This window comes from Cervus elaphus, chromosome 1, assembly GCF_910594005.1.
Source record: "Cervus elaphus chromosome 1, mCerEla1.1, whole genome shotgun sequence".
NCBI classification, from domain to species: domain Eukaryota; kingdom Metazoa; phylum Chordata; class Mammalia; order Artiodactyla; family Cervidae; genus Cervus; species Cervus elaphus.
This window is the reverse complement of record NC_057815.1, coordinates 58,679,527-58,694,378: the sequence shown is the minus strand read 5'-3', so window position 1 is coordinate 58,694,378 and position 14,852 is coordinate 58,679,527. Positions and strand designations below refer to the sequence as shown.

Genomic DNA, 14,852 nt, shown 5'->3' with positions numbered 1-14,852 from the left:
TTCTTTTAATTACTGATTAGCATTCCCTTGTAATGATATACTACAACTTGCTTACTCATTTTCTTGTTAATGGATCTCTGGATTGTTTCCAGTTTATGGCTGTTATGAATAAGGCTTCTATGAATATTTTGTATTAACCTTTTTTATGACATGTTCTTACCTCTTGGGCTAATACCTAGGGATGGAATTGTTAGCTCATAGATATATATTTAACTTTTTAAAAAATTCCCAGGTAGTTCTTCAAAGTGGTTTTACCATTTTATAATCTTGCCTACATCGTGTATGCGTTCCAGCTGCTCCTCATCCTTGCTAACATTTGCTATTTGCTTTTCAAAATTTTTACATCTTCATTTGATTTTAGATACCTTACCACTTTTTTACATTTGCTTGTTCACATCTCACTCTCTTGTCTATTGGCTCCACCAGGAGCTGGAACTGATCCTATTTTTTTCTGTATTCAATGCCCATCAACGTGCCCAAGGCCTGATTGGTGCTCAGTAATATGTAGTGAATGCTGAACAAATAATTGAGACTTGTTGTTTCCATTAGCACTGGAGATAAGTTTTCTTTTTTCGGGAAACAGGCTTCCCTCTAAATATTTCCCTTAGAATCTTAAGTAAGTAGATGAAGTCTGGTCTTGCATATATTTATAGATGTTGTTGACATTTGCCCATATGTGATGATAGAGTAGTTTAGCCCTTTTCACTTACCTGCCCTCATCTCCCCCACAGTGTCCCTTCACTGGATGCCACCAACACAAATCTCAACATCAGCTAATACTGGGGCTTCCCAGTTGGTGCCAGTGGTAAAGAACCTGCCTGCCAAAGCAGGAGATATAAGAGCCCTGGGTTTGATCCCTGGGTCGGGAAGATCCCGTGAAGGAGGGCATGACAACCCACTCCAGTATTCTTGCCTGGAGAATCCCATGGACAGGGGAGCCTGCTAGGCTTCAGTCCAAGGGGTCGCAAAGAGTCAGACACAACTGAGGCAACACAGCATGCAATGTCTTCTCTAGGATTAAATGGCTTCCTCTTTTAGAATGTGAGAGTCTCTTACGGTGGACACCACCATGAAGACGGCTCTCAGTCTTTCTCACCTTAGTGTCATCTTACTTACTCAAATCCCTTTTTCCTGACAAGGGGATTGTACTTTCAACTTACGTTTAGTGAGTGCATTGGGCACCTTTACTATATGATGATACCTAGCACTCTAAATGGGTATAAAGCTTTATTCTTTTGGTGTGCTTGGCTGGATGGGGGGTGAGGGCGAAGGGTGAGTTATCTGCAAAAGGGAAGGGAGATGATATCACAGAGGTTTCTGAACGGTTAGTGAGAAGTGTGACCATACTGGGTATTTGGGGCCAGCAGTGGCACTAGAGGACCCAGTCTGAAGTCTCTGACAAAGTTAGGAGATGGAAATTTAAAAACTGGCTGATTTAACTTACTTCATATTTTGCTTTCAGCTGTCTCTCTTTCTACACCTAACAAAGCCCATGGGATGACAGGAAATATTTTGAAAAACTGTGTTTTGCTAATTATGCATATCAAAAAGTTGATATTAACTGTGAACTCACATTGGCTTATTTAAAGGATTAATGTTGTGAGTTAATGTTGTAACTGCAATATTTGGAATAGCCCCAATAATATTTGATCATTGTTCCTGAGACTAAAGAGTTAAAAAAAAAACAAAAAAACCCTCTTCTGCTTTCCTTAGGTTACACCTTCTTTTCCTTCAAGGTTAAAAAAAAATTGAGAGTATTGGTTGTCAGGATAGAATGGACATCTAAGTCATAACCTGGTGTTTTTCCTAGGCAGCATGCTGAATCCTGGGTGGATGATCTTGACCTGGAATATGAGAAACCTGGTGTCAGATAAGAGATGGCAGAAATAATTAGTACCTAAGAGCTGGGCTTGAAAAGAAAAGGATGTTGTAATCAGGGACAGAGATGATGATGTAATCTCTCCTGTGTATTTTTTCCTCTGAAGGTTGAGATTTACTTCTTTCCCTGACGTCTGTCAGGGTATCGCTAGTTCTTTGACTCACAATCAGAATCTGATACATCTTGACCTGAAGGGGAGTGATATAGGGGATAATGGAGCGAAGTCATTATGTGACGCCTTGAAACACCCAGACTGTAAACTACAGAATCTAAGGTAAGTCATGAGTTGTGTGTGTGTGTGTGTGTTTATAATTGAGACTTTTGTCTGTCCAAATAGACTCTTAACAGCTTGGACTTGCTATTCTTTGGGCTAACTTAAATTTACTTTCCTGATACGAAATAGCAGGGATTAACAGATTCAGGCTTCTTTCCTCCTGACAGGACTTACAACTCCTCCCACCTCCCCCACAGAAGAACTCCCTCATTGTATAGTTCTCTGTGTCTCCATCTTCTAAGTCTGGGGGGAAAAAAAAATGGGAGCAGACCCAGAATTTGTAAGTTTTTCGTATTTAAATGCAGGCATGCTCACTGTATCTTTGAACTCTCGCAGAAAAGAATGCACCAACAGTGGGGTGGGGTGTGCAATGCTGTGGTGGGCTAAATTTTTTTAACTTAATTTTGGATAGTGAACCCCCCTTACCTTATAATTGCAACACCAGGTCAGAAAGTTGAGGAAGAACAGTGGAGCAGCTGTCAAGGTACTTGCTAGCTTTCACACACTACTGACAGGCCTGATTGCCTTTCTTTACAAAAGTGAGAAGGTTAGCAGTCATACTTGGTCTCCACATTGTGTAACACATTTCAAGAAAGATCTTATTTTCCAAGGAAAGGCACTTAAATCAACTTCTGACAAAGTAAAAACAACCAAAAAAGAAAAACAAAAAATCATTACAGTAAGTTTTACCTTAGAAGTTTTTGAAATCCCTAGGTTCAGTTCAGGGGAGCAAGACTGAACCTTGATACATGAGGGGCCAAGGTAAGGCTGTATTTGTGGGAAGCAAATTATAATCTCTATGTGGAAAAAAACAAGTGAAATCTGAAACAAGACCTTCTTTTTGACAACAGGCAAAAATATCATTGGGATTTTTTAAAGTCTCACCAGTTTTTACGGGATGAAATTCACAGGATATCTGGAAAGTTGTTGGTTAATTCTTGATCATGTATAGAGTTCAGCTGTCAGCAAGTCAGCCTAGGGTATTGGTTTTACCAACTACAAGGACATTTTAGGTCATTTTGAGGAAATTTCTCCTCTATCCAAGCATAAAACATATTAGCAGCAAAGAGTTGTTAAATGGAGAGAAAGATGTTTTCTTGTAGTGGGAGCCATGGATCCAAGAAAAAGGCCTTGGCACTTGACAGATCAGCAGGACTTGATAAGATTCCTTTCATCAGTTGAGATTTGAATAAGGCATTCCACTGATTAACCTTGATGTAGGCCAATTACTAGACTTTCAAATAGAAAACCATTTCTTCAAGTCAACTATTATAGGGCTTTTGCACCAGTGCATAGAATGTTTGGAGGCAGAAGTCATCAGAGCTTTGTAAATTGTCTAACACTATATTCTGTAGGACTGGATGTTCTCCCAGTGTGGGTGGCCATTGGGGAGTAATCAGTCTCATAAACCTCCTAGGAGTTTCTAGGAACAACTCCAGTTCTGTGTTTGCTTTAGGCCTCCTGTTATGAGAGTTAGAAACAGCTTGAGTGGCCACGATTGTCTAGTTTAGGCATATATCATGCCGAGCTTAACATTTTAGAATTGCATTTTGATGTTTTACTCTGCCTGCTGAACGTAGATGATGTGGGCATCGAAAGTGTTGATAAATTAGTGGGTCTTTGCCAGTCTGTTTCACTAAATATGATCCCCAGATGCTACAGGGACTTAGCAAATTTAGAAATAGAGCGTTTTAAAACGATTTAAATTGTAAAGAGACTCATATCAGCCCTTGCAAATGAACATATTGGAAAGGTACACACAATCACTAATCTTCATGTGAATATTTCACTCTGATATTTGCCAAAGGTTTTCCCCCACAAGAGGAGAAAGATCTAGTCTCCTTGTCTTATTAACTTTTTCCACATTGTGATAACAGGGTAGCTCTTAAAATATGTTGAACACATGGGAGGGGGGATCTTGGACATGCATTAACTGCCTAATTGTGCCCAGAATCCTGTCTTAGTTTGCCTCTACTCTGCTGTTGTGGTTACAAGCAAGGTTAAGGGAGCAATCGTTGGTTCCACCAAACAGCCCCCTGAAGAATGCCAAAATGGCATAAATGCAAAACACCCCTTAGATCCTCAAAGGTTTTGAGTTAGCGGACTAACATTCTAGAAAGGGAGCATCTAAAATGGTTGCTGGAAGAAACTGACTAGTTGCCAAATATAAACAGAAGGTACTTGAGTCACATATCCACAGTCTTGGCTCTATTATTAAGTAGAATAGAATACTTTATAATATTAATAGGTAGAATGCATATGGTCCAGTAGAAATGTTTGCTTTTCCAGGATTGAGGAACTTGCAATTTATTACAATTGTTTACAGTCATTAAGTGCTCAAAGCATAATGAGTCATGATAAACATGCACAGACTTTGGCCAAGTGAGAGAATACACTTTAAAACTAGAAGTTCTGCCACCACTAGGTGATACAGCAGGCAGAGACTTGAAAACTGAACTACCGATCTTCTCTTCTCTCTTACAAAAATCTCTTTCATTCATCAGTTTTAATAAACCTTCATACGTATGTTTATACAGCTTCATAATCACCCCAAATAAGGTTTAAATGAAGTATCATTTAAACATTTAAGCCCTAACTTTTAAAATGCAAATGATATGGGATATAAGACAATTCATTGATCTGGGGGAATTATTTGATCTATAAGGGAACTGTAAGATTTTGCTACTATAATTTGAGTAATATGAACAAGAAATGGTAACAGATTATTGTAAGAGTGTAATTTATTTTCTGTCTTTGAAGTTTAATTTCTGTATATGTCTTTAGATAAGCACACATTACTAATTCTTAAAATGTTACACTACTCTGAGCCTCCAAAATCAATGAGTAGGTTTAGAAAATATATTTAATGTTAAGGATAGTATAATCACTGTTAGTAACTACAAATTTAGCAAAACAGTTTTATATCTCAAAGCTTGACCCAGATATCATGTTTATAATATTATCTGATTCCAAGATTTATAAAATTATAATTTATAAATATGTCATTTATTTAACTCATTTAAATTATACACACAGATTTGCATTTATATTCTTTTAAATATTAGCATAATAATTTGATCTGTAAGAGAACTGTAAGAGATTTAAGTTCTTTAATTTAGATTTATTGTTAAAGAAATGGAAAACCTTATGTGATCCAAAAAACCATGTGTGCATTTTTATTTTTCACTTTAGTAAAATCAGGGAGAAGTCCCATAGACATTTTAAGTCTCAAACTTTGGACCAGATTAACTTATCCCATGATTTACCTTGCTTTAGAACAGGCCCATGAAGCCTATCCCACTAATGTAAAGGTCCTTGTGAGCATCATTTCCCTGGCACCTGTGGTACATTCAGCCCCTATGTGGGTAACAGACAACTTCTGCAACCATTCTGCTTTAGCAACAACTCCATTCTGCTGTACCTTAATTTCTAGTTCATATCAGAAAACTCATCTCACACTCAGCAACAAGAAATAACCTGCAAATTAAACAACATGCATTTTTAGAAAAGAAAAATACACTCAGACAGCTGTTCTGAGCTCCCCAAGAGTTCACGCTCTAGGACAGCAGGTCCTCCTCACTGTGGAATGGTGGCTTTCTTGGGTGATGCCTTTCGAGTGGCAGTTTTCTTACCGTAATCCCGTAGCACAGGAGAGCTTAACTCCACTGGGCCTCAACTCATGAATGAAGATGTAGCAGCTTCCATCAGATAAAATTCTACCCTGACTACCTCTTGAACTGAGACACTTATTCTAGGAGCGTGGATTCCTTCCTCTCAGTCCCATTGCCTAAGGACCACTTTATGGACCAGTGCCCCATGACAACTCAAAAGAGCCACAGACAGCAATCAATAAGAACAGCAAAAGAATAAAAATTATAATGTGCCTACTTTAAAGGGGCTTTGGAAGTTTTCAGCCAAGGGTCTCATTTTAGTGGCAACATTAAGAGACTGGTTCTCCAGCAAGACCTAAAAGTAAGTTAGTGCATCTTCCCTGTTTTTCTGGTTCATTATTTAGGGGTTAAATATGGAGTCACAAACCTCAGCTCTCACCTTCCCTTTTGAGTCACTGGTGATTGATATTACATATTAATAAGACAGGGCCTTCAAACTCTAGAAAAAATTATGTATTTTTGTTATCATACTGTGAGATGAGAGTACTGATAAATCTTTTTTCTGATTTAACAAAATTCTTTCAATAATTGTAACATTTAGGAATTCCAAAATATCAATTTGAGTATTGAAAGAAAGATACATTATTAAACAGGGCAATCAAAATTACAGACTGAAAAGCACTCAATGGTTGTTCTCACAAGACACAGCAACAATGTGTAAGGTCCAGGTACCCTATAAGATTCCCTTGTTATGATAAAACAATAAAACACAGCAAAAATGTTCTTACAAAATATTTTCTGATTTATGATACCATCTGCTTTTCTTTGCGGATGCAAGAGAAAGAGGGATCATTTTCTTTTTATGAGGCTGATATTTCATTCATCAAGCATTAGGTGGTCCATAGCTGAAATTCTATTAATTGGCACAAATAAAAAAGTTCAAGAAACTCAAACTTACAATATGGAAAAGATAAGAGCAAAATAGGTTATGAACAAAGGGACTCTGGGGCATGTACTGTTTATATCTCCAGTCAGAAGCATTTTTTTTAACATTTCAGTACCACTTCTATTTCTTGATTCATAAATGAGCTACATTTTGTCTCATGTCCAGCAAGTTATAGTGTCTGTTTTTAATTGGTAATTATTAGTTATTACTCTTCAGGGTTCCCCCTCATATGTATGCTTGAACAAATTCAACAGGATTACAGCATTCAAAATACCCTATGTAAAGCAGTACAGTTAGTAACCTCTGTCATATAATTTCCAGTATGTTCATTTAATCCAGGATTACAAGGGCTAGATATTTTACCTTTTGAACTCTTCTAAAACTTTCTATCATGGCAACACACATGACTGCAGCAATTATTTAGACTTAATTCTACACATTTAGTTTTTAACCAGTGTGTACTGCCAGTTTTTTGGGTTTGTTTTCTTAAACTCACCTTTCTCACTGTATAAAATTTTAATTTTGATTCATTGCACCATTGGCTAGTACAATTTTAAACTAATGTTTTCATGCAGTGTGTGTGAACATTTGCCGACTTCCTTTATATCCTTGGATGGCCTTCATAGATGAATGACAGCATGTCTGGGTCTGAGGCCTCCACTCTATTCTGCACACTTTGACTTAGCTACATTACTTTCTAACATCTAGGTTTCTAAACAGAAGTCTGAGAATAATCTGCCACTTCAGCTGCACCTTCCCAGACTTTCTCACTAGTGGTCTCAGAATTTTTTAAAACTGGTTTTACATTTTGTTACTTTCGACCCTGATGCTAGGAAAGATTGAAGGCAGGAAGCGAAGGGGACGACAGTGGATGAGATGGTTGGATGGCATCACTGACTCAATGGACATGAGTTTGAGCAGGCTCCAGGAGTTGGTGATGGACAGGCAAGCCTGGCATGCTTTAGTCCATAGGGTTCTCAAAGAGTCGGTCACAACGGAGCGACTGAGCAACTGAACTGAACTTTTGAACTGCTGGAAATGTTTGTTTTTTCCCTGTCAGAAATTATTTCTTTAAATTAGTTTTTTAAAATGACTTCAGGGCTCACTCTGTTGTATGTGCTGTCTCTGTGTCTCCTTTTTCAGAGCATCTGATAGTCAATGGTTGTAGCTTTCTTCCTATATAATTCTTACTTTTGTAAGAATTACTTTTGTCCTCATAATCTTTTACCCTCTTCCTTCTAGGGGAGTTTCTTAGATTTATTTATGTTGATTTTGCTCTATTGTGTCAAATATAGATTTCAGTTCTCTGTTGTTTTTGTTTTTCTTTTTTGGTTGATTGAACCCATGTGAAGCATTCTCACTTCTGATGTGCTATTCTTGTTTCATAGAATCTGCATTGTCCTATACATTTAAAATGTAAAAGAAGTCTTTCTAAACATTTTCTTCTGTTTCCTACTTTTGTTTTTTATACATGTGCTTATTTTCTGTCCCTTAGTATAATGTATCTTTTTCTGTTGAGCTTTAATATTTTATTCACAGATCCCATAATATTGGACTATCTTTTCTGTCTGGAAGAGCTCTATCCATACATAGTTTATAAGATTTCCCTTGTTTCCCTAACTGCCTGGTTGGCTGCTGATATAATATCTTTTTGCATTAATCTACTCAGGATCCCATAATAAAGTACCCAATATAGCACAGACTGGCGAGCTTAGAAAACACAAATTTATTTATTACAGTTCTGGAAGCTGGGAGGTCGAGATCAAATGCTGGCAGAGTTGGTTTCTGGTGAGGCCTCTCTCCCTTGCTTACAGATGGCTGCCTTCTTGTTTTGTCTTCACATGGCCTTTCTGGACATGTACTCACTCCTGGTGTCTCTTCCTCCTTTTATGAGGACACCGGTTCTATTGAATTAGCAAGTCTACTCCTATGACCTCATTAACCTTAATTACCTCCTTAGAGGCCCCATCACCAAATACTGTCACACTGGACAAGGAACATACAAATTTGGGGAGTGCAATTCAGTCCATAACAACTTTTCAGAACAAGCTGAGGTTTTTCAGCTTTAGGTCATGTTCTAGGTCATCCACTAAGGACTAATTCTTGATTGAGGGAGGGAGCTTCTCCTGTTCCTAACTTTCTGTACCCTGATTTTGATGTAGAGACCCAATTCTCAAGGGACTCAAGTTGATAAGTCCTTGATTAAAGGGAATAAGTGGAACAAGTTCAAGTTCCAGGAATGCTACTGCCTGACTCTGCTTACAAATAGCTGATATTACTCTCAGGCATGTTTAAAGCCCAAGTGGTATCTAAACATGAGTCTTTAAAAATAAGTGCTCTACATGCACTTCTTATTTTGTTATTATTTCCCTTCCTCTTTTATTTTAAGAAATACTTAATTTTATTTCTAATTTACTTCTTGTTTTAACTGTTAAGGACAGAGTTACTCAGAAAACACAGGTTGGCTACCATGAATAAATGAAATCTTGACAGTAGTTTATGGTTGTTTCAGCTTTCGCCCCTGGTTTCCTGCCCATCTCAGTTCTGTTTCAAAGGTCAAAGCGTGCAAGGGTACAACCATCCTTCAGTCCACCTTCTTAATGTTGTTGTTAAAAGAAATTCCTCCCAGATTAAAAAAAAAAACAGATTATTATTTAAAAACACTTTTTTGAATGTTTTCATACATATTTTGTAGGGAATTGGGGAGGTAGGGATGGGAGAGACATACTTCCTACCCTCCCCTTCCCAACTGTCTGTCAGAGCCCTGTGCTTTAGATAAATCACTCATTCTGTGTAGGGAAGCTGGGTTTTCAGAACAAGTCCCAAAGACCGGTAAACCACACCTGAGTGAATTGGGATTATAATTCTTTTCTAAGGAGTGGTCATTTCTATTTTTCTGTATCGTTTTCCAGCTTGGGATCCTGCGACCTAACTACGGTTTGTTGTCTGAATATCTCTAAGGCTCTCGTGAGAAGCCAGAGCCTGTTATCTCTGAATCTGTCAACTAATAATCTATTGGATGATGGAGTGAAGCTGTTGTGCGAGGGCTTAATGCATCCAAACTGTAACCTGGAGAAACTGTCGTGAGTCTTTCTGTACTGTTTTCTACAGAGACATTTTGTTCAGTTTTTTTTGTAACTTATAATTATGAACTGAGTCGGAAAACTGGGTCTTGACATTAATTGGCTCATTTGTCAATCCTGGATGACCTCTTCCTTCTACCTCCTTCCACCTTTCACTTTTAGACATTTGTTTATGATAGACATCTTATTTTCATTCTTTTTCAGGCTTCTTCTCTGTCCTCTTGTATTTTGTTTCATCATACCTTGTCCATGGCTGCAATGGAATTCATGATTTAAATCGATTTGATGAGGTTGCTTTTATAGTAGAGATGTAGGGGTTGTTAGTACCAGCTAACTTCTCTCTGAAAGGGGAGAGCAGCATGCACTTGGGGACTTGACTGACCCCTCCTCATCTGTGTTTCTGCTTCAGCTTAGAAAGCTGTGGCCTCACAGTAGCTGGTTGTGAGGATCTGTCTTTGGTTCTCATCAGCAACAAAAGGCTGACACATTTATGCTTGGCGGACAACATCTTGGGAGATGGTGGAGTAAAGCTTATGAGTGAGGCCTTGAAACATCCACAGTGCATTCTACAGAGCCTAGTGTAAGTGTCTACTAGTTTTAAATATATATATATATATTTATTGTTATTTACTTGGCCGTGCTGGGTCTTAGTTGTGACATTCAGGATCTTCGATCCTCTTTGCAGCATATGAACTCTTAGTTGCAGCTTGTGGGATCTAGTTCCCTGACCAGGGATCAAACCCAGGCTCCCTGCATTGGGAGTGCAGAGTCTTAGCCACTGGACCACCAGGGAAGTCCTACTGTCTACTAGTTTTCATCATTCCCATGTAATATACATTTTGAAATATATTTAAACTAGGAAAATATTATGGACATATTATGTCCCTTGCTTTTTCCCTGTTGTCTACAATGATGAAGATGATGAGGGTGATGATATTAATAATTGCCATTTATTGTGACCCTACTCTGTGCTGAGCCCTGTGCAAAATTTGTTTAACCTGCCCAGAAGTACCCGTTGGTGTCAAATTGGTCACCTGAGTTCTAAGTGCCTCACTGAATAGTGAGGATTGTGAGGCTTAGAAAGGTTATGCAACTTGCATAATGCTTACAAGAAAATGATGTATTTATAATTAAAGTCCACCCATCCAGCTCTATATTCTGGGCTCCAAACAGTTAAATATCTATCACTACCATTAAACAAAGACAGTATTCCATGGTATGGCTGGGTTATGATGTGACTATACTGTTCATTGCTGTTAGGTAATGTGAGAAGTATGTGAGTTCGTGTTGTTGCATAGGATGAGAAGACAACATTTCAAAACAATGATTTTGTTTGATTTTTGGTCAGCTCACAAGGCACCCACTTATCGAGCTTTTTCACCTTTCCAATTTGCTTCAAATGCTGCATGACCATAGAATGGTCGACATTGAGTTCTTGGGCAACTTCTCATGTAGTTGTAAGAGGATCAGCTTTGATGATTGCCAGCCACTATGCTCCTCATCTTCAAAGCTCTTGTCGCCTTTGCACAAACTTCTTGAACCACCACTGCACTGTACATTCATTAGCAGTTCCTGGACCAAAATGTGTTGTTGATGTTGTGAGTTGTCCCCATTGCTTTATGATCCATTTTGAACTTAAATAAGAAAATTGCTCGAATTTACTTTTTGTCTAACATCAATTCCATATTCTAAAATAAATATAAAATAACCAGCAATTAATAAGTCATTAGCAAAAAAACATAAAGTGAGAAATGCACATTAAAATGATGTGTAACATAATCACATTTATTTAAGAACATATTCCAATATCAAATGGCAAATTTCAACAATGCAAAACCCGCAATTACTTTTGCACCAACCTATACAAGATTCTTTATCAATATTAATTAGTTGAAAATAACTTTAAAAATGATTTGTGTTGAACATCTTTTCAAATTTTTTGGTTTTTACTATTCTAGAAATTTCCTCTTCCTAGGCTCAGCTTTCCCCTGATTTTTTTGTTATATTTATTATGGTTATTAATGTCACATATACATTATCACTATTATTTTTATATATTATAAATAACTTACCTGTTGTATTTCTAACTTTCTTTATGGTTATTTTTAGAATATAGAAGTTTAAAACTTTCGTGAAGTTGAATTATCTTCCCCTTCATGACTTAATAGAATTGTTTAATACATTAAAAAATAAACCACTTCTGTCATCTTTTTCATACTCATTATGGCTTGTGAAAGTCAGCCTGCCAGGCTCCTCTGTCCATGGAATTCTTCAGGCCAAAATGCTGGAGTGGGTAGCCATTCTCTTCGGGGAATCTTCCCAACCCAAGGATCGAACACAGGTCTCCCACATTGCAGGTGGATTCTTTACCATTTGAGCCACCATGGCTTAATTTTTAACATTTATTCCAAATTAGTTTTGTCATAAGATTTAAATTTACTTTGCCTTACATATTAAGGGACATTAAATGTCCCCTACATAAAGTAAAGGACATTAAGTGTCCCTGAATCATTTATGGCATAATGTATCTTTTCCCTTCTGATTGGAAATGCCACATTTAAAATGTACAGAAAGTCCTCATTTAATTATGATTCCTCCCATCTACTCCGTTTGCCTGCTCCTCTGCTCCACAGAGCTACTTCTGCAATAGGATACTATATTTATGCACAATGTAGGGAAGTTGGCATGGTCTTTTTAGTAAGAAAAATTCTGAAGAACAAGAATCCAGTTTGAAGCCAAATTTGCACAGACCTAAGGATCCCAAGTGAGACAGCCAAAGAGGCAATGAGGAAGGAGGGTATTTGATCTGAGATAGATGGAGGGTTGGCAAGAAGATAGGGGATTAGAAACCTCTTCAAAGATGTACAAATCTAAGCAGTAGAGAGCAGTGATTCCATCGTTCCTCACACTGTCCTTCCCGCAGGCTGAGGCGCTGCCATTTCACTTCACTCAGCAGTGAATCTCTCTCAACCTCTCTCCTGCACAACAAGAGCCTGACGCATCTGGATCTGGGGTCAAACTGCCTACAAGATGATGGAGTAAAGCTTCTGTGTGACGCCTTTCGGCATCCGAGTTGCAATCTTCAGAACCTGGAGTAGGTGTTCTGTGAGCTTACTTTTGTGTAGCTTTAAGTACTGTGAGGGCAGGGGAGATGGAAAAAGAAAGTCTGAGAGCAGAGTATCTGTCAGAGAAGAATGCACAGCTAATTCTCTCTCATTCTGCATGAGAAAAGCTGGGGGAGTCTCTTCATCAGATTTTTGTTAAACAATTACTGCAGTAATTACAGTCAACTTCCCTCATTCCCTCGGTTAAGGAGGGTCAGAGACATCAGGTTGAACTGCATGTAGCCATTTCATTTTTGCCTTGGTTGTGCTTCAGGGAGCCTGTTGTATGTCTCCTACCTAAATCCAGGAAGCTGAATTGTGCTTTACTAGTTTTTCTTTCTTAAACTCGGGTTTATACTTAGGTCAACTTTGAAAGAAACTGGGAATGAAGTTTTTAAGAATATCCAAGAATCCAATCATTCTTAAGCAGCAACCATTTTTAATTCCATTATAGTCTGTCTTACTCTGGGAGTGGGTACACAAACATTTGCGTTGTATGTGTATGTATAATTGTGATTACATGACTTTGAGGTTTCCTTTTTACATGATAGTATTTCAGATAAATGTAGTATTTCATTTAAATACCTACATATAATTATCTATTTATTTTAATGGCTACATAATACATAGTATTTCATTAGGTAAATATTGTGGCTCAAGTGAAGCAAGATAAGAGATGTTACTTAGAAATCTCACTTTCCCACTAGGGCCTCCCATGGGACTAGTAGCCTGGGTGAGTCATTAAGGGTCTAAGCCCAACACTGTTTTCCTAGAACTATAAACTGAAGATCGATGGTATACCTAGAAGTGTTTGGCCAGATCGGATTGACTTATGATAACCAAATTTTCAAATGAGTTTAATAGTTAATTGTTATTTCTATAAACCCTGAGGTGATTGAACTCTTGGATTCAATAAGTACCTGTACTTCCTCTGAGAAAATGTATATGATATGGGTTACAGTGTGATTTTCTGGTTTCTTTGATTATTATTCACCTGGAAGACAGAAATTTACTTCATGGAGTTTATCATTAAATCCAGTGCCTTCATTTCAGCTACAGAGATATAATTTCTATGTGGCCTAGGCACACAAGATGTTTGCTTAGCCTGCTTTTTCTCCTAAGCATTGCTGGAAACACATGGACAAATTTGTGCCTTCTTAGCCACTTTCAAAGCCTCTGCAGGCATTCTTATTCTGTCAAGCAATATTTACAACAGATATGAGCTAGATGCTCAGGGAACTAAAGGCTATCTCTAAGGTTATGCTCTTGTCCTAAGGTAACTTACAAAGTGCTGACAGCAGGGAAATAAATATAAAGCCAACTATAATAGATTCCATATGTTGTTATAAGGATGTGGCAAAAGTCCCAAGGAGCAAGGAGTGGGACAGAGGAAACTTATTTAATTTAGGCTTGAAAGATAAAGAGGATTTTGTTATGTGCATATATTCTATGCAGAGAGAAAAGATGGGGAATGCAGATAGATGTGATATATTTGGGGTAGGGTAAATGGATGTGTATGGTTGGAAAATAGGGTTGGGACAAAATATGGAAAGAGAAAGGCCAGATTGTGAATGCTCTTGAATGTCCTACAAAGGACTTGAAGGAAATACCTTTTTGTATGTAGCTCGCTTCTTTCTTCTTTGGAAACAGTACTTTTAGATTCCTGAACCGCATTTTAATTTCAAAAATATATTAGAAACTGAAGGCATAGAGATCTGTGGATTCCTCAGGAAAGTTATATCGGATCCTTTTTTTTTTTTTTTTTTGGCAGAGGTAGAAATAAGTGTTTATACCCTTGACTTGGGAAACCTACTAGAAAACAACCTATTTGTGGGAGAAAGCAGTTTTACCTGTTGGTTTTTTCTTGCTTATTAAGCAATCCCATCTGCTTTTAGTGGTTTAACATTAGACCTTTCTGTGTGCATCCTAGGTTATAAATAGAAAAGGCTTAGGAA

The 14,852-nt window shown here is 37.7% G+C and overlaps 1 protein-coding gene across 1 annotated transcript in view; it reads left to right on the top strand.

Moving 5' to 3' along the window:
* The window catches only part of NLRP14 (NLR family pyrin domain containing 14), a 34,923-nt gene that overhangs the window by 10,397 nt on the left and 9,674 nt on the right, over positions 1–14,852 (top strand). The window contains exons 5-8 of the mRNA XM_043901494.1: positions 1,986–2,153; positions 9,623–9,793; positions 10,203–10,373; positions 12,717–12,887. Of these exons, the coding sequence (XP_043757429.1) occupies positions 1,986–2,153; positions 9,623–9,793; positions 10,203–10,373; positions 12,717–12,887 (681 nt within the window). The remainder of the gene's footprint in view (positions 1–1,985; positions 2,154–9,622; positions 9,794–10,202; positions 10,374–12,716; positions 12,888–14,852) is intronic.